At 37.8% G+C, this 17,694-nt stretch overlaps 1 protein-coding gene across 2 annotated transcripts in view; it reads right to left on the minus strand.

Annotated features, from left to right (window-relative positions):
- Positions 1–17,634, minus strand: part of edc4 (enhancer of mRNA decapping 4) — a 29,625-nt gene extending 11,991 nt beyond the window's left edge. The window contains exons 1-27 of one of the 2 annotated variants that reach the window (XM_067390386.1): positions 17,435–17,634; positions 16,646–16,802; positions 15,332–15,443; positions 14,946–15,045; positions 14,661–14,847; positions 13,954–14,101; positions 13,715–13,819; positions 13,466–13,575; positions 12,740–12,823; positions 12,564–12,659; positions 11,872–11,971; positions 9,986–10,166; positions 9,791–9,857; positions 9,613–9,698; positions 9,135–9,325; positions 8,980–9,056; positions 8,635–8,767; positions 7,352–7,845; positions 6,826–6,927; positions 4,326–4,469; positions 4,146–4,179; positions 3,710–3,890; positions 2,945–3,100; positions 2,654–2,769; positions 2,211–2,376; positions 1,817–2,003; positions 406–625 (exon numbers count right to left, since the gene is read on the minus strand). In XM_067390386.1, the coding sequence (XP_067246487.1) occupies positions 406–625; positions 1,817–2,003; positions 2,211–2,376; positions 2,654–2,769; positions 2,945–3,100; positions 3,710–3,890; positions 4,146–4,179; positions 4,326–4,469; positions 6,826–6,927; positions 7,352–7,845; positions 8,635–8,767; positions 8,980–9,056; positions 9,135–9,325; positions 9,613–9,698; positions 9,791–9,857; positions 9,986–10,166; positions 11,872–11,971; positions 12,564–12,659; positions 12,740–12,823; positions 13,466–13,575; positions 13,715–13,819; positions 13,954–14,101; positions 14,661–14,847; positions 14,946–15,045; positions 15,332–15,443; positions 16,646–16,802; positions 17,435–17,522 (3,822 nt within the window). In that variant the 5' untranslated portion in view covers positions 17,523–17,634. Of the gene's footprint in view, positions 1–405; positions 626–1,816; positions 2,004–2,210; positions 2,377–2,653; positions 2,770–2,944; positions 3,101–3,709; positions 3,891–4,145; positions 4,180–4,325; positions 4,470–6,825; positions 6,928–7,351; positions 7,846–8,619; positions 8,768–8,979; positions 9,057–9,134; positions 9,326–9,612; positions 9,699–9,790; positions 9,858–9,985; positions 10,167–11,871; positions 11,972–12,563; positions 12,660–12,739; positions 12,824–13,465; positions 13,576–13,714; positions 13,820–13,953; positions 14,102–14,660; positions 14,848–14,945; positions 15,046–15,331; positions 15,444–16,645; positions 16,803–17,434 lie in introns of both variants that reach the window. The other variant, XM_067390385.1, reaches the window with a different exon arrangement.
- Between the last annotated feature and the right edge of the window lie 60 nt (positions 17,635–17,694).

A 17,694-nucleotide genomic window follows, 5' to 3' on the forward strand; every position in this document is an offset into this window, starting at 1 on the left:
TCGCTTCAGAAGGCCTTTATTAACCCCCTGGAGCCGTTTGGATTATTTTTATGATGGATGGATGCATTTTATTGGGCTTCAAGCTTGGATAAAGCTTGGAAGAGCAAGGATATTTTTAAATTTATCTCCAATTGTGTTCTTCTAAAAGAAGATAGTCATATACACCAAGGATGGCTTGAGGGTGAGTAAATCATGGGTTAATTTTCATCTTTGGGTAAACTCTTCCTTGAATGCATGTAAAAGTGTGTTAAAAGGGTTACTGACATGACATAGCAGTTTATCTAATCATTGACCAAAATCTAATGACCAAAAAAAGCTCACAAAACATGATCACAGAAGCATGATACAGACTGAACTGAGAGAAATAATCACGCATATGTATGTGTCTAGCAATCAGTAACCAACCTGTTGGAAGGCCTCGTTGAGCTGGCCCTGCTGTAGTAACTGAAGTATGCTGGCCTGCTGGGCCTGATAGTCCAAATGTGTGGAGGGGACGGGCGTTCCTGCAGCCGAGCGCATGGCCTGCATGATGCTGGAGGTGACGGCTGCCTGCTGCTCCTTCATGGCCAGACTCACTTCTCCCTTCACTATGCGCTGCACCTGCGTCAGGATTGAGTCTTGCAGACTGCAGAGAGGATAGACACATTTAGACTATGCTAACTAATATATATATATAAAAAAGACAGGATTCAACTACCTGTAATATTTAACAATTTAAAGGAGTGTGTTCAATAACATGTGTCACTATTGAATATTGCTGTGGTATCAAAATGGGTAGTGCAAATACTTAAGTCTATGACTGGATCATTATTGCAGCGATTATTGTTTCTAGTATGTTATATGTTTGGCAACAGTTCTTCTAATTACAAATGATGGACTGAGTATCTTTTCATTTCTTAAACAACCATGTAGGAAGACACATCACGGCCATATTCCAGGATGACAATGTCAAGATTCATCAGGCTCAAATTGTGAAAAAAATGGTTGGGAGGGATCACAAAGAATCATTTTCACACATGAATTGGCACCTCTGAGACCAGACCTTAAATTCATGGAAAGTCTTAGGGATGTGCTGGAGTAGACTTTAAAGTGTGCTCGCTCTTGCATTGTCAATACAAGATCTTGACCAAAAATGTATGCACTTCTTGATGGAAATATCATCACAAAATTTTTTACATCAAGAGGCGTGTCAATTTTTGCTCAAGATCTTGTTTCTGACAATGCAAGAGGTGAGCACTCTGTAAAGTCTACTCCAGCATGAATTTAAAGAATATATACACACACTTCTTGGTTATGGATAGTGAATATAGTGAAATGTTTGATTGTAATTTAACACCATTTTTTCCCCCAGTACTGGTTTAGGCTACTGAAAGTTTGGTATAGTGAATACCAGAATGCAGTGTAAACCTAAATGTAACAATCTAATTTGAGACAAAATACAAATTATCTTTGTATTTTAGTTTCAAGCACCACATGGATTTAATCCCTCCAACTTGAATTTAATACTACATAGTCTTAATTGCATTTATGTGAGAGGAAAACAAACCAGCTTTATTGACAAAAATTAAACCCAGGATTAGGCCGAGTGCCACGCATAGCAATCCAATTGCAAGGTACTCAATGCAGAGCTTAAAAAAAAAACAAAAAAAAAAAAACAGCTTTCTCTGCATGAACTCTCAAGTCAATCTATTCCTCTATTCATGCAATAAAGTTATCCATAAGGGAAGGCATACAAGGGGAAAGAGAATTCCTTATATTGATTTCTGACAAATATTGGATAGGCTTTGTGCTGCATGCATGTGACGGTAAACCTTACTTTCCCACGATCATGTGGAGCTGATGCTGAACGTCAGAGCACACGCTGGCCGTCACAGTGGTGGCCAGCTGGTCTTGAGAACTCTGGAGCGTGTCAATCATCTGTTGCAGCTGGCCAATCACGGGATCCCGTGCATCCTGGTCCCGCTGTTTCCTGTTCTTGATGTGTGTCTCCAGCTGTTGGATGTCTGCAAGACAATGTAGTCATTATATATTTAGTCAAAAACGCAAGAGAGTTGTATTAATTAGCTGCTGCTACAGAAGCAAGATGCGTAAAACAGACCTATAAGCACTGCCAGATTCATTAATATACCCTATGCTTATTTTTTTATTACTGTAAAAAAGCAGAAATAAAATGTCACATTGGTAGCAAAGTCTATTGTGATGGTTCTTACACTCATGGGTTCCCTGTTTGAAGCTGTCATTGATCTGCTGAAACATGGACTGGCAGCCTCTCTCAAACACGGGAAGCACAATGCTTTGGAAGGTCTCTTTGTATGCTGCCTGAATGGGGCCCTGCATGGCCTCGGCAGCAGCACGACCAATGGCATCTGTAGTGTTCTGTGAATGGAAGAATAGGACAAAAAGTTAGAAGAGGTAGAGTTTTTCCCAGTTTGTGCCTGTTTCGTGATCAGTGATGAATTATTCAGCACTACACTGGTGCATAGAAGTTGGTGCACTTCTTTTGAACTGCTCAGTTTGTAGTATGTCTTTCACAGAAACATTATTTCCAGCTAGAAATGTTTTTAACCCAGCCTTTGGAAAATATCCTAACAAATGTCAAGTTTGGGGAAAAAACTATTTAAAATTGCTCATTCTCAAATATTAAGCCACTGACCTTGGACTTAACAACTTTGGTGACATTTTCCTTCAGTGTTCCTTCCACTGCGGTTAACTTGGCAGCAATGGTGCTGCTCATCTGGCCAGTCAAAGGTTCTAGACTCTTCGATATGGCTGCATAGAAGAAAAAGGTCACCTAAAGCTCTACATAAACCTTAAAAGTCAATAAAACACATCTTTCCAAACATTTCACAGGGACAAACAAGAGCAGAATGTTCTTTGTTGTATTGATGCTGAAAGAAAAAAAAAAGTACAGTTGAGCTCTTGAGTTCAGCAAATCAGCACTCACACTGTGGGACGATCTTTTTCATTTCTTCACGCAAAACTTTGTCTAGCCGGTTGCACAGACTGTTGTTCAGAGTCTGGACAAGCTGCTGAACCAGCTGGTCCTGAAGCTGTTGGTTCCGGCTTTGTCCCTCAGCCAGGATTCGCTCCATTCTTCTCTCTATGTCAACAGCTAGTTAAAGTTAACAACAAACTGTATGGGCCTGACCAATCAAAACTTTATTTTACTATATTAAAAATTATTCTTTAGTGTGTATATGCATATGTATAAACAAGATCATGCTTTAGAGAACAATTATATTAATATCAGCTTTCTTGCTTTTTCTTGTGATAGTGGGTTTAGTCAATAATTTACTCACCCCCATGTCATCCAAGATGTTTATGTCTTTCTTTCTTCAGTCGAAAAGAAAATAAGGTTTTTGAGAAAAACATTCCAGGATTTTTCTCCATATAGTGGACTTCAACAGGGTTCAATGGGTTGAAGGTCCAAATTGCAGAAAATCCTGGAATGTTTTCCTCAAAAACCTTATTTTCTTTTCGACTGAAGAAAGACCGACATAAACATCTTAGATGACATGGGGGTGAGTAAATTATCAGGAAATTTTAATTCTGAAGTGAACTAATCCTTTAAGAAACAAAGTTCAATCTTGAATTCACACTGTCAAAAAAGGCTTAAGGTGACGACACTGATGTTCGTTCTTTCTCTTGCTCATTTGTGTTTGCTCTAATCATCAATCTAGCTACGAGTCTCCCCCTAGTGGAAGGATACGTTCTTGCTCCTGCTGAGCCAACATGGAGTGCTCAATGTGAGCCATGATGGAGCTCTGTATGGCATCCATGTGGCTGGTGACTCTCTGCAGAAGGTCCAGCTGGTTCTGTCTCAGCTCTGCTAACTCCCTCTGCTGGCTCCGCAACATCTGCAGGAGTTCGTCTTGCACCTCTGTGCTCATCTGGGGACACAACCGCAAATTCATTCCTCACACATGAAACTCAAGCATCCCTGACATCAGCACAGCAGAACATTCATACTACCAAGCTTGCCATGTTATTCGTGTTTTGTCTACATTGCATTAAAGTTTTATTTATATAATGAATCACAGTGACTGGGCAGAAAACAAGCCTTCATGCATTTTGAGTGTGTTTAGACAATAAAAAAAAGCTACAAAATGCATTCAGATTGTGATGCAGGGGATCAACAGACTTACCTGGCTCTCAAGCTGTCTAGACTGGGAGGACTCTCTGGGAAGGGAGAAAAACAAAGATGATCTAATCAGTCACACAATCAGATTATATGGCTGAAGAGGCTCACCACTCAATCCCACATTAAACAATATTTAACATTAATATCAGTAAGATTTCCATAGTAAGGAGGGCCGCTCACTCACCCTTCATCTTTCTTGCTCTTCCTCTTGAGCTTGGGGGAGCTGCGGGGTGATGTTTTCCAGTCCTTTACGGGAAGTCTGTGCGAGGAGCGGGGGCCACAGTTCCCCGAGGAGGAGGCCAGACTGGCAACCTCATCATCATGATCACTGTCAATGAAAAAATAAGTGAAAAAGACAAGAGATAAGCTAAATTGTTCTCAAGGTATTAAAGATAGACACTAGGGCTGCACGATTAATCGCATGAGATTGTCATGTGTGTCTCATCAGTAAAGCCGGTTCTGTGATTAGCGGTAAATGTCCATCACCTGCTTTCAAATGGAGCGGCACTTAATATACAGAGCCATAGTTCGCGGACAAGCTACGCAATATCGTGTTCATAATCGGAGATGAATCGCCTTCGATTATGAACACGATATTGCGTAGCTTGTCCGCGAACTACGGCTCTGTATCTATGACACGCATGACAATCGCATGCGATTAAATCGTGCAGCCCTTATAGACACAACAGGTGTCTAAAAACCCTAGGCACGCCCCTTAATTTGCATATTCACATTATTATTTTCCAGGAATTTTTTCCCCCAGGTCTAAAGTACTGTGAAGATTAGACAAATTAGTCTGGTGACGTAGGACTGCGCACGACTTTCCGGTTCCTGCAGGATTTCGTCCTCCATATATAAGCTTAATAAAGTAATCTTTTTAAAACTCCATTGTTGATTCGAATAGCAAACAACTCTTACTGCACGCACAATCCAACCAATCAGCATGTTCAGTGCCCAAGTCCCACCATCAAAATTTCCTGAACTTTGAAAAACAGGGTTCATACACATTTCTACCAATACATTTCCATGACTTTTCAATTACTTTAAGGCAAATATTCATGAGCTAACGTTCCATGAAATGCCTGTGGATACATGTAAAATAAGAATAAAAATCCATGTTCAAATGTCAAATCACAGCATATCTGTGATTTGACATTTGAAGACTGTTTAATGTTACTCAAATAATAAAATTAACAGGACCTCTTCACAGAGTCATTTTTGTCAATTAATGCTCTTTGATATCGTAATAATTATTATTAATGTCGATTAATAGATACATAAAATGTTTTTGTGTTTGGGGAAACTGAACGTTATTCTCTGGCTACAAAGATAAAACAATCTTAGAACAAATTCGAAAATGAAGACTTCATTTGATCTTACCAGCATGATGAATAAATTATATTAACTGGAATAAACTGTATATAGAGGGAGCAGAGAACGGGACTGATTGTGAAGATTGTCCATAACTTGGTTGTAGCACGAGTTTAAGCGCTCTCACAAACACTCCTGTTAAAATCACAGATGCTGATGACACTGCGACATGAATCTCTTACATACAATCTGCACTTTGTTGTTTATTATGGGAAAATTTGCGAGTTTCAGTCGCAAATTTCGAGTTGAACGAAACTCTTAATTTCAGCGATGACAAATCTGAACGCTTCTGATTGGCCATCTCGCTCAACAGAAACACCCGTGATTGATTATACGCGGCAGTCGGGTGGATCGAAGTTTCAAAGTTTGTTTAACCAATATTATTACTTAAACATATATTCTATTACATAAATATTTTGAAACAGACTTTTCTAAAACGTTCTGGTTTATTTATTTTTCCATAACTTTTCCAGGCCTGGAAATCGCTGTTTTAAAATGCCATGACTTTTCCAGGTTTTTCATGACCGTACAAACCCTAGAAAAAGGACTACCTCATGAGCAGGGACTTTCTGACGGGGAAAATTTTTACACGGAACTTCATTTAGACCCTGGTCCCTGCGGTCGAACACACTGGGTACTACCCCAAATTCCCTAGTTCCTGTGGAAATTTCCTGCGGTGGAAAAATGGCTTAAGGAAGCACCAAAACCATTTTGGTGGCTTAATTTGAAGAATATCCTACATATCCCACATGATAGGATTTGTATTACAGAAATCTGTTTAGTAGCCATGGAGATTGTGCAAAACTCATTTAGAACACTAAACAGGAAGTTTTTGTAATACCACTCCTACAGGAGAGGAAAAAAAAAAAAAAAAACTCGACAGTCGTGACAGGTTTTCTTTAGCAGACGGTTTGCATGCCCTTGATTTGAATTGCTCACATCACTGTTTTCAGCGAAGGTCAGACTATTATTCTGACAATTTGACTGAAACCATGTAATGTTGCAGTTCCTAATTAAGTTATCAGCCAACTGGTGAGACATTTATTTCACAGCTGGCGTTAATGTTAATATTATGTGGCCACACACACCTTATAATACTCCCATTAAACAACTTAATTCATGAATTTTAGAGCTTCCTAAAGTACTTGCATGAAAAACTAATGTAAAGTAAAGATGGATAGACAGCAGAAACTGAGAAAATTATTATTAAACATGAAAAATGAGTCTAATGGAATCTGAGCTACAGAGGAAGCTCAGACACCTGGATAGGCAATACTCCAGAATGTACGTTGAATGAAAGAATGAAAGTTTACCTCTGTTCTGCACTTGCATCTTGACTGTCGTTCTGAGTCAGGTGATAGGTGCGTCTGTGGTAGGGAGAAGAAATGTGCCTGTCCTTTATTTCCTCCCTAGAGCTGGAAATACACAGTCAAAACAGAGATATCAAATGCTTTAGCCTTGTATCTTCAAATATTAATCACAGATTTCTCAAAATTCATCATAAAACTCTGAGAAAAATACTAAAGATTAATATTAAATATTATATATATATATATATATATATATATATATATATATATATATATATATATATATATAGATATATAGATATATAGATATAGAGATATAGAGATATTGAGATATAGAGATATATAGATATATAGATATATAGATATATAGATATAGATATAGAGATATAGAGATATAGAGATATAGATATAGAGATATAGAGATATAGAGATATAGATATAGATATATAGATAGATATAGATATAGATAGAGAGATATAGATAGAGAGATATAGATATAGATAGAGAGAGAGAGAGAATAGCTACTCACCAGTCTCCCAAACCATTGTCTCTCAGGCTGTTGCGAGTCTCTCGTGTGATATCGGGTGCTGCCGGCCATGCATGGTTCACACTGCTGTCAGAACAAGAACCTCCAGCCGCTACAGCGTTCTCCTGTGACAGAGCCGTCTCCAGTAGGGAGGGTGTGTTATTGAGTCTCTGTTCTCCATCCACAGATGCTGCACCCAATTCAAGAGGCAGCAAACTGTGTTCAGCACTGCTCCGGGCTCTTGGAGACAGCAGGTGGAGGACCGATGCGGCTGATGCCATGCTGTCAGAATGCAGGACAGGGACTGAATCAGCAGCGGCACTGGCCAGTCCCCTCTGCAGGGTCTCCGAGGCAATCTCGGGGATGTCCTGGGACATTGCCGTAGAAGCAGAGGAAATGACATCCGGAGAGCGAGCTCTGGTCGGAGAGGCTTGAGGGACAACCATGGGCTCTATGGACTGGAGATCCAGGGAGAGAGGAGGGTTTGGAGAGGAAACCTGCAGAGGAGGAGATGGGAAATAAGGAAGGGGAAGTCTGTGAGAATAGGGAGCAGCTTCGCAGAGCAGAGAGGCCTCTCTCAGGAGGGACGGAGAAAGCACCAGTGGGGGAGAGAAACCCTAACCGGATGGGGATTTTAAATGGAAGAGTGGATGGAGGGATGCCAGATAAACAGAAGAATTGTTAAATTAGTTTTTCCATTTAAATCAGATCTTTAGGACTGACAGCCTGAGCTGACATTTTGTGAGTGCTGAAATCTGATCTGATTTGTTCAGATGAAAAGTCGATATGGATATTACCCATGCTATTTCTAAAGTAATGACATAAGCATTTATACTACCATTAAAGTGAAGGTTAATTTCAAATTAAGAAATTAATATGTATTAAAATTGATCAAAAATGACAGTAAAGATTTGCATTTCTAATAAATGTTGTTATTTTGAACTTTCTGTTGATCAAAGGATCCTGAAAACGGTCACGGTTTCCACAAAAATATTAGGCAGCACAACAGTTTTCAACACTGATAATAAAAAATGTTTCTTGAGCAGCAAATCAGCATATTAGAATGCTTTCTGAAAGATTGTGCGACACTGAAGACTGGAACACTGATGCTGAAAATCACCTTAATTTTTGTTATAATTTTCTTGTCACTTTTGATCAATTTAAAGCATCCTGGCTAAATAAAAGTATGAATTTCTTTCAAGAAAAGTCTTCGTTTACAAAAGTCACATCTTTCATACAGTCACTACTAGTATAACCAATATGCAATTTACCATGTCCATTAATACCTGGATGTTTTCCCCAAGGCCTGAGATGAGAATGGAGTTGGATCTTGGACTGCCTGCATTGGCACTCCGAGTCAAGCTGCTGTTGCCACATTCGACAGACATCTTAGGGCTCTGGGCCAGATCATCTCCACCCCTGGAAGAAAGAAAATTGAGCAATGCCTATGCATGCACAACAGGGCCCCACATTTTACACTCTGATGTGTACTTCTATACACTGTGTAGTGCATGCAATGGAATCCAAAAGTCTTAAAACAAACTTTCATGAAAACGTGGAGTACTTTTTTGTATATATATATATAAAAAAAAAGTATACAAAATTTATGACAAATATGAACAATCTCCCACCTTGCACCGCTGTCTGAACTGCTCATGGCCGTGACTATGGTCAGGCTGCTCGCACTGCTGCCAGGAGAGGCGGGCATCTGAAAAAACAAAGCAATGATTAATGATCACCATCACTGAATGGACCTAATGATGTACCTGTAATATTAAAGGCTTACAGAGGTGCTGGGCGTCATAAAGGCGTCTGGGGTCATGAGTTTGGGCAAGGCTGATGGGGCTGGACTCATGAAGTCAGCTGGACTTGGAAGAGGCAGAATTTTACTCAAGTCATTCTGTGATCCACTGTCACCAGACTCTTTATCAGAGCTCATTGCCTCCACATTCAGATCGGCCAGTGGGTCAGAAAAACCTGGGGGAATGCAAAAATATAAACATAAGAAATATATATAGATTTATATATTGTGAAAATGCTTAACATTTAAATTTTGAAAAAATAAAATAAAAAAAATAAAAATAAAAAATGCATCTTTCACTACATATTAACAAGTAGCAATGCAATGAATTTTTCCTCACCATAATTAATTCAGACCACAACTTGAGTAAAATATATTTCTTTTGCTATCACACTGTATATTCAGACGGTGACGGTCTCAGAAACATAGGTGTAAACATAATAGTATACATTTCCAGACTCACCAAAGCCATCCTGGGATCCAGACTGAGGCATGAAAAGGGAGGCCCCCTGATTGGGCTGAAACCAGATCTGCACATCCTGTAGTGATCTGTGGGCATAAGAGACAGTTAAAACACCACAAATCTGAATGCAGACTTCATGCCTCCATCGAGATATGTTTTTTGTATCTAAAGGACTCACTTTGTATGCACACAGTAGAGTTTAATCTGGATTCCTGATTTGGATTCCGAGGGTCCCTGGCTTCCTTCTGCGAGAAGATATTAAGTCGCAACAGTATTAAAAGGGTCATTTGAATGCATCTTCACTCACCTTACACAGCAAGTCTACAAACATTTGCACAAGCAAAGCTAGCATTAAAATAAGGAAGGAACTGACCTGTTGTCATGCTTTCACTTTCCTCATCAGGGGGAAGGACCTCAGTGTGGCGCAGTCGGGCGCGGGCAACATCCTGTACACCGAAGCTGAGCACAGGATATGTAAGCAGAAACTCTGAAACTGCAGTGAAGCTGGCACGACCTTTTTCCTGGTTCTGTAGCAGCTCCATGACGTACAACACCTAGATATCAAACACACAACCCTGAATCAGCTGCTAATAAACAGCCAGTTATTCACTTAATAGCAACACTGCTTTGTTTTTGTTTTAATAGCAACACTGAACTAACTCAAGAATCCTATTTAACAGCACACATGCTGGAGTTGGCTAGTTGACAATGTTTTTCATTTGCCTTTATACTTTCTATATTTTTTTATACCCGTCCCCTCCCCCCAAAAAAAAAAAAAAAAAAAAAAAAAAAAAATTAAATTCCAAACACTAGCAGACTTTATAGTCTTTTCTGGTGTGAGAATTATTAGATTCAAGATTATCTCCCCTTCACACTTGGTGCTTGAAGATGTTTTGCATCAGGTTTGATGTCAATGTTTCAAACACATGGGTTCTTGCAATGAACTAAGACTGAATATATGCATGAATCAGATTTTAAAGCCACACCAAAGGGAGAGTTTTTCAGTGCAGTGGCGGATTTAGGCATGGGCAACATGGACAACCGCGCAAAGAAAAAAAGAAAAAAGGAATGCAATCGGGGTTACCACTCATTTGCATATTAAGTCAATGATATCATGTCACAGTGTGGGTCAATTTACCAGGGGTGCATTTCCCAAAGCCAACTATGGTCGCAAGTTCAGTTTTGGGAAACGCACCCCTGGTCAGGACGCGTGCCCGGAGAAGTACTCTCAATCAGAAGTAAGGAGGAGCGGGGTTGGTTTGCGTCACCTCAGGGCTTCCAGTGAAGTGACATCAGTAGGTAGTTCTGAATCAACACAAATTGAAATTATGGATAAGAAAAAAATGGCTAAATAAGGAGCCTAAATAAGAAAAATGAAGAGGGGAAACGTGCAAAAAATAAAGGCATGTATGCAGCTAGCACTCATATCGTTATGAGTATAATATTAAGCATACAATAAATGTTGCTATGTTATTTGCAATAACAGAAAAATTTATTTTGTAACAATGTACAATCATAATATCACTCACTTTATTAATGTTTTTCCTGTACAGTTGTGGGGGATTGATTTTTATTTGCCTCAATTTCTAATAATTTAAACGTATGCATTTACATAAAATAGCAACATTTAATTATTATTATTATTATTTTTTTTTTTAAATCACTTTAAAGATGATCTACATTTTTCAGTTTCATACATAATGATAAAATGAATAATGTGCCATGGTTTAAAGGGAAGATTTCTGCCATCTATTGGAAAACAAACACTTAAAATTAAAATGGAATGAATTTTCAGCTACAGTCACTAGATAGCAGCAGAAGATTACACAATGGCTCATATATCATTCCCAAGTTATCCATTCAGATTTATGTTTAGACATTATAAAGTCATTATTATAAAAACAACTTAACATTTTAGCATTTTTTTTGCACTGAAGTATCTTTTTTTTGCAATTATGTCAAATTACAGTCAAACCTGAACATGGTGTTATGCATGTTATACATATGTGTGCGTTTTCATTTTTTCTCCGTCGTGGAATGAGGGGTAGCAGGAGTTGTTTAGCCCAAAGCACCATATGAGCTAGAACCGCCACTGTTTCAGTAAATAAGTACTTAATTTAATTTGTATGGAAATGAGCAACAAAATAGCTAATTATGTGAATAAGCAAAATGTATGTAAATGTAAATGTGAATAAGCAAGTGAATAAGCAAAATGTGAGCATTACATCTAAAATATAAAAAAATAATAATGAGTCTGACCTTCCTCTGAACATCACTAAGAATAAGAAACTCTGCAGACAGGTCCAAACTGGCCTTCAGGCTGGGTAGCACACTGCTGTTAAATGGATCTGGAGAAAACCTGAAACACACACATTAACAGTTCTTCTAAAATTCATATTCAGATCATATCCATAGACTTAAGTTATTGGCAAAAGTTTTATGCTGAAAGGGTTAGTTTATGGTAACAATTTATGGTAAAAGGAAGCTCAAGCATGCATGTTTGAAGTGCGGGAACTAATGCGGTCCATTCTTGTGTTTCGCAGCACATTTGAGCTTCTGCAAGAACCAATGAGGTTTGTTCTCAAGCATCAAGCATGTTCGGCTGAGTTTCTGTTTATGTTCGATGATCAATGTTTATGTGAATAAAAGCCTAAATTCAATAAGTTTATCATATAAAGCAATCCAGTCTTCAGAAAATTGACTAAACCGCTCAATTCATATGGGTTAGTTTTACAATCTCTTAATGAACACTTTGAAGCAACAAAGTGGTAGTTGTGTGGACTGTCAATGGAGGGACAATTTATTCAGTTTTGGGTGAACTAACTGTTTAGGCTTTAACAACACCATTGAACATAACTGCGGGCAAATCTAAGAGTTAAATATAAACCCCTCTATTGATCATTCAAGCGCCACAGTTCTATAATAGCTTTTAGCTTAAAAGAAGAACAGACCTGATGGTTTGTAAGCAGGTCCATGACACTGTGCACCACATCTTCAGCTCCTGGTTCTGATCAGCTCCAGTGATCAGGAAGCGCCAAAACGGAACTCTTCAGAACAGCAAAAATGATTTTAAGTTTAAAGGTGTACAGCACATGTGACGTTAAGACTAAATAAACTTGACACTCACTCTGGGTCTTGCTTCTTGTGATTGTCACAAAAGAGCAGGCAAGAAAGTGGACGTCCATTATGTGGCTGCCATTCATGCAAACATCTACAAAAGGAGCAAGGACACTTGCATTTATTAGCATAAAAATCTAAAAAAGGTTAATATTATATTAATATCTTGTTGATATTAATTTTTATTATTAATAATGATTTTATTGTTAACAGTATGACAATATTAAATATCACATGGCATACAGTGTATTGACAACTCATTTATGTGGCAATTAGTCATATGTTTACTATATACATTTAATAATATAAACGTATATTCATACTTTTTTTTTTTCCTGGAAAACTAGATGCAACACATATTTTATTAATTGGAAAATACATGAAACCTACATGACGCAGCCATTACTCTAGTCTTCAGTCACATGATCCTTCAGAAATCATTCAAATATGATTTGCTGCTCAAGAAATATTTCTGACCTATTAACAAAATTCTGATTATATTTTGATTCTATAATGAATGTTGAAAATGTGTACTGCCTAATATTTTTGTGGAAATTAATAGAAAGTTCAAAAGAACAGCATTTATTTGAAAAAGTTTGTTACATTATAAATGTTTTTACTGTCACTTTTGATCAAATTAATGCATCTTCACTGAATGTATTAATTTCTTAAAAATGTACAAATCATACAGACCTCAAATTGTTGTGTTCAGTTACATAATGTCTCAAACATGTACCTGGGTTGGTCCTGTCCTTCAATGTAGATTTGCCAAAATTTGACATATCCATCATGACTGGCTGTGGCCAAGACCGTGCCATCAGGGGACAGCGCTCCCTCACTAATGCGCTGCACAGAAATAGAAATTTGTTTAATAATAAACATCACTCTAGATAACTAATTTATGTGCTATTGTTATTACATTCAATCTATGTCATTTCTTAATAGGTTAATACAGCACTGCAGGCTAAAGGATAGCAGGACTTACTGCTGTGTGTCCTCTAATGGTGATGAATCCCTCTTTCAGTTCAGTGGCATCCACAGGCCATGAGCTGTTATTGGATCGGAGGATGTCAAGGTCCCAAACCTCAGCCTACAAGTACAAGCAGAAATCCAGTTAAGAGAGTAACCGTGTTAAAAAAACACTGTAAATCTAATAATATTGGGACATTTCAGAAAGAAAGTGATAAAACTGTCAAATTCCAGAAAGAAAAAAAAGAAACATACTCTGTCTTCATGAAGCAGTGCTAATGTCTGACATGCATCCTCCGGGTTCTCATCATTGTCTTCTGGGATGAAAGGACACCAGATGAGTCTGCGGTTGGAATTGAGTGGAGTGTCCTCAGGCCTACGGATGTGAACAACCACTTCATCTCTAAAAAACATCAATGTTAAAGAAAAATATCACAGTTCACCTGCTTATAAGCCTTTTACTAGGTAACACTGTCTGTTTGATGACCATCAAAATATTCTACTGACTGTAAGTAACTTTGCAACTTTGTTAACATATTCTACTTACCCGAACCCTAACCAGTCTACTACAGTCTGAGAGTTAGTCGAATGTCTAAAGTGGACCATAGAAATAAAGTGTAAACTTATACTACGATACATGTGAATCCAGATTTTTTTTTAATAAAAACCCAGAATAAAGGACAGATTTAAGTTAAGAAATAAAAAAGTTGTGATATAAAATGCATATATTTAATATTATTCTCAATTAAGTATATTTATAGCACTGATCATGTGATTAAAAAAAAAAAAAAAAAAAAAAATCAGCTGATACTCTTTTTTAAATTTTTTTGTATTAAAATAAATGATTTAAAACAAAAACAATTACTGGCCTCGCCTTTGGGCATCTCATTAACCTCCTGTTTTTGTGAATTTTTTTTATCAAACATAAAAAAACCTATTAAATTTAAATCTATAAAGGATACTGTATTTTGTTGCTGTGACTAGTGAGCTGCCAAATGAACATGTTTCCAGCCTCATCCACGCAGCCCAAGAGGGTTGAGTCCAAGTGGGCGAAAGCAAGGTCTGTGACTGCACCGGTGAAGCCCTTCAGCAGCGAACGCTCCGTCGAGCCCAGTTGCAGCACACGGATCATAGAATGATTGTTTGCACCTGTGGGTAATAAACAATTACAAACCCTTCATTTTATTCAAAGGTGTGCTAACTGAGCCATGCACAAAGACAGACTGTGATAAAGTGTGCAAACCGACCTCTGATGGCATAAGCCAAGTATGAGTTGGACACGGCTATTAAATTGCCATAGTAGTACTTATGCTCCCAGTCATATTTGGCCACTGGCTGAATTTTAACCTGTAAGACAGTCATGAGGAAAAGATTCAGAGAATAAAACAATTTCCACAGTTTATACATATTTTGACCTATTAACTGTTATGACTTTCCCAATAGTTAGTTTTAGAGTTTTTAAACATTTTATATATTTTACAGCTGGAAGATTTACTGACTAGAAATTTCCATGACTTTGATTTATTTTAAATGACTTTTCCAGGCCCCTTATATTTTCAGGTTTTCCATGACCGTAAAACCCTAAACTGCTAATAACAAATACAGTTTTGGACAAGGTTATTAATTTACACACCTTGTTGCTACCACGAGCTTTACTGTCAATACTAGAGTCACGGCTGGACACAATTTCCACATTGTTTGCTCTGATGGAGACACAGGTGGACTCATCATCTCCTGAAAGGCAGCTGGAACAAAAAACAAAACAGACTTATGAATTTACTGACAATAAAAAACCTCTAATGAAAAATCTTTAAAACAACAACAACAAACACAGGGATGCATTAAATTGATCAAAAGTGACAGTGAAGACATAATCCTAACACTAATGTTACAAAAGATTTCAATTTCAAATAATTGCTGATCTTTTGAACTTTTTATTCATCAGTTTCCACAAAATTATTATTAAGCAACAGGACTGTTTTTCACATACAAAGTTGCGTATTTAATTTATGCGCAAAAATGGAATATCGCATAAAACATTTGCGGAAGCAGCGTTTCCATCTCATGTGTTCAAGAGAGCAAAATCATAATTTCCTTGGAAATTGCTGCAAAATATCATAAAAATAGACATTGCTGCAATTTGGGAAGCCATTGTGGCTCTTTTTTCCAACGTCATAAATGAATTGTGTCTCAGAGTGCCATGTTATCTTGCATTCAGATGCCTGGTGTTTGGGAACGCAATCATGCGAGATGCTCCTAGGAGGGAATTAAACAATCATTCTGATGACAGACTTTGGCTCAGGCATTTCAGAATGATCAAACCAACATTTGAGATGCTGTGCAATGAAACTGATTCACTGGTTAGTCCGGTTATCCAATCACATCCGTGAGTTTTTTGTCACGCATCGAGAGATTTATTTGGTAAATGTATTTCCATTGTAGTTTATGTACATGTCTTCTTATCAGATAAAAAATTATGCATCACAATTGAGCGCACAAGTTTTTTATGCACATTTTTAAAATGTATGCGCAACTTGGCGTATCCAACCAGCGTTTTTTTTATGCAATATCCCAAAATGCAGCGATTGATAATAATAAAAAAAAAAAAATTCTTGAACACCAAAAATGGCTTTCTGAAAGGATCATGTGACATTGAAGACTGGAGTAATGATGCTGAAAGTTCAGCATTATCATCACAGCAATAAATGACGTTTTAAAATATATTACAATAGAAAACAGTTCTCAAATTTTATACTTCACAATATTATGGTTTTTCCATGTATTTTTAAACATTAAAACATGTCACAGATCCACAACTTTTGAATGGTTGATGGTAAATATTACAATAACAAACCATTTTAAGGTTATTATATAAAATTACAGATCATAACATTAATACTACTGCTCCAAAAACATACAGATAACATTAATGACAGCAAATACATACATGGTCTGAGTGTCCTGTCCATTGAGTTTGTCAGAGTTGTGAGAAGTCGGCTCCACCATTGCTGCATGTCCTCCTGCTCCGATAATATCCGCTCCAAGAACTCCATTCAACTCTCCATTGAAAGATAGATTTCTCTGGCTCTCCACCAAAGAGGTCTCTGTGGAAATATGACTGATAAATCAAATCTTAAAAATGCACCTGTACACCCTCTTACTAAAATTACTTCCAAAAGATGTCATTGTGAATTATCATCTATGACAGACATTTTGATTTCCACTCCCACTGATACACATATATTGTGTGTGTATGCATGTATGGGAATTATATATATATGGGTATGTAGTTAATAGTATATAATGTCTAACTAGGCAAAACCTAGTAACGATGCACATAAAGTCGTCTAGTTTTCTAAACAGTTTTCTTTTTTTGACATGCCTTCTCTCAAATTCTATAAAAACAATATTTGTTGCGGTCACCGTTATCAAATCACCACATAATGCTAAATATGAAGTGCTTTAGACTTTTGAATAACATGTATGCTCATGTCGCAATTAATACTCAACACTTTCTGTCTGAGCAAAGCTGCTGCGCCAGCAGGAGTTTAGCCCTTATATGTTACGTTACCGCTTTTTAGTCAGTCACAACATTAGACAAAATAATAACGTTTGCCACTTTGTTAGCGCTGTCCCGCGTTTTTGAGCAACTATAGTCAGGTGGCTCTTGCTGAAATCAAGCGCTGCGCAGCATCATCGCGCCGAGGCCTAGCTGCTCCCTTCCCCGGCAACTTACCGGCCGAATTACCGGGACGATCCAGTTTTAAGATGTCCCGAAGGTGCTGGGTCGCGCCCTCTATGTCCATATTGGAATTGGAAGCCATAAAGTAGGGAAGGGGGGGGGATTAAACCGCTGGAAACTGTCAAATTCTCAATAGTTTAATTTTTTGTCTGAGCTCGCCCCTCATAAAAGCTTGCAACCGTCCCTCAACTTCCGTTGAGCGTTGCGTGCATTTCATTCCCCCGCCTCCGCTGGCAGGATTTCTTCAGTTCCGG

Source organism: Chanodichthys erythropterus, chromosome 7 (assembly GCF_024489055.1).
Source record: "Chanodichthys erythropterus isolate Z2021 chromosome 7, ASM2448905v1, whole genome shotgun sequence".
Lineage (NCBI taxonomy): Eukaryota > Metazoa > Chordata > Actinopteri > Cypriniformes > Xenocyprididae > Chanodichthys > Chanodichthys erythropterus.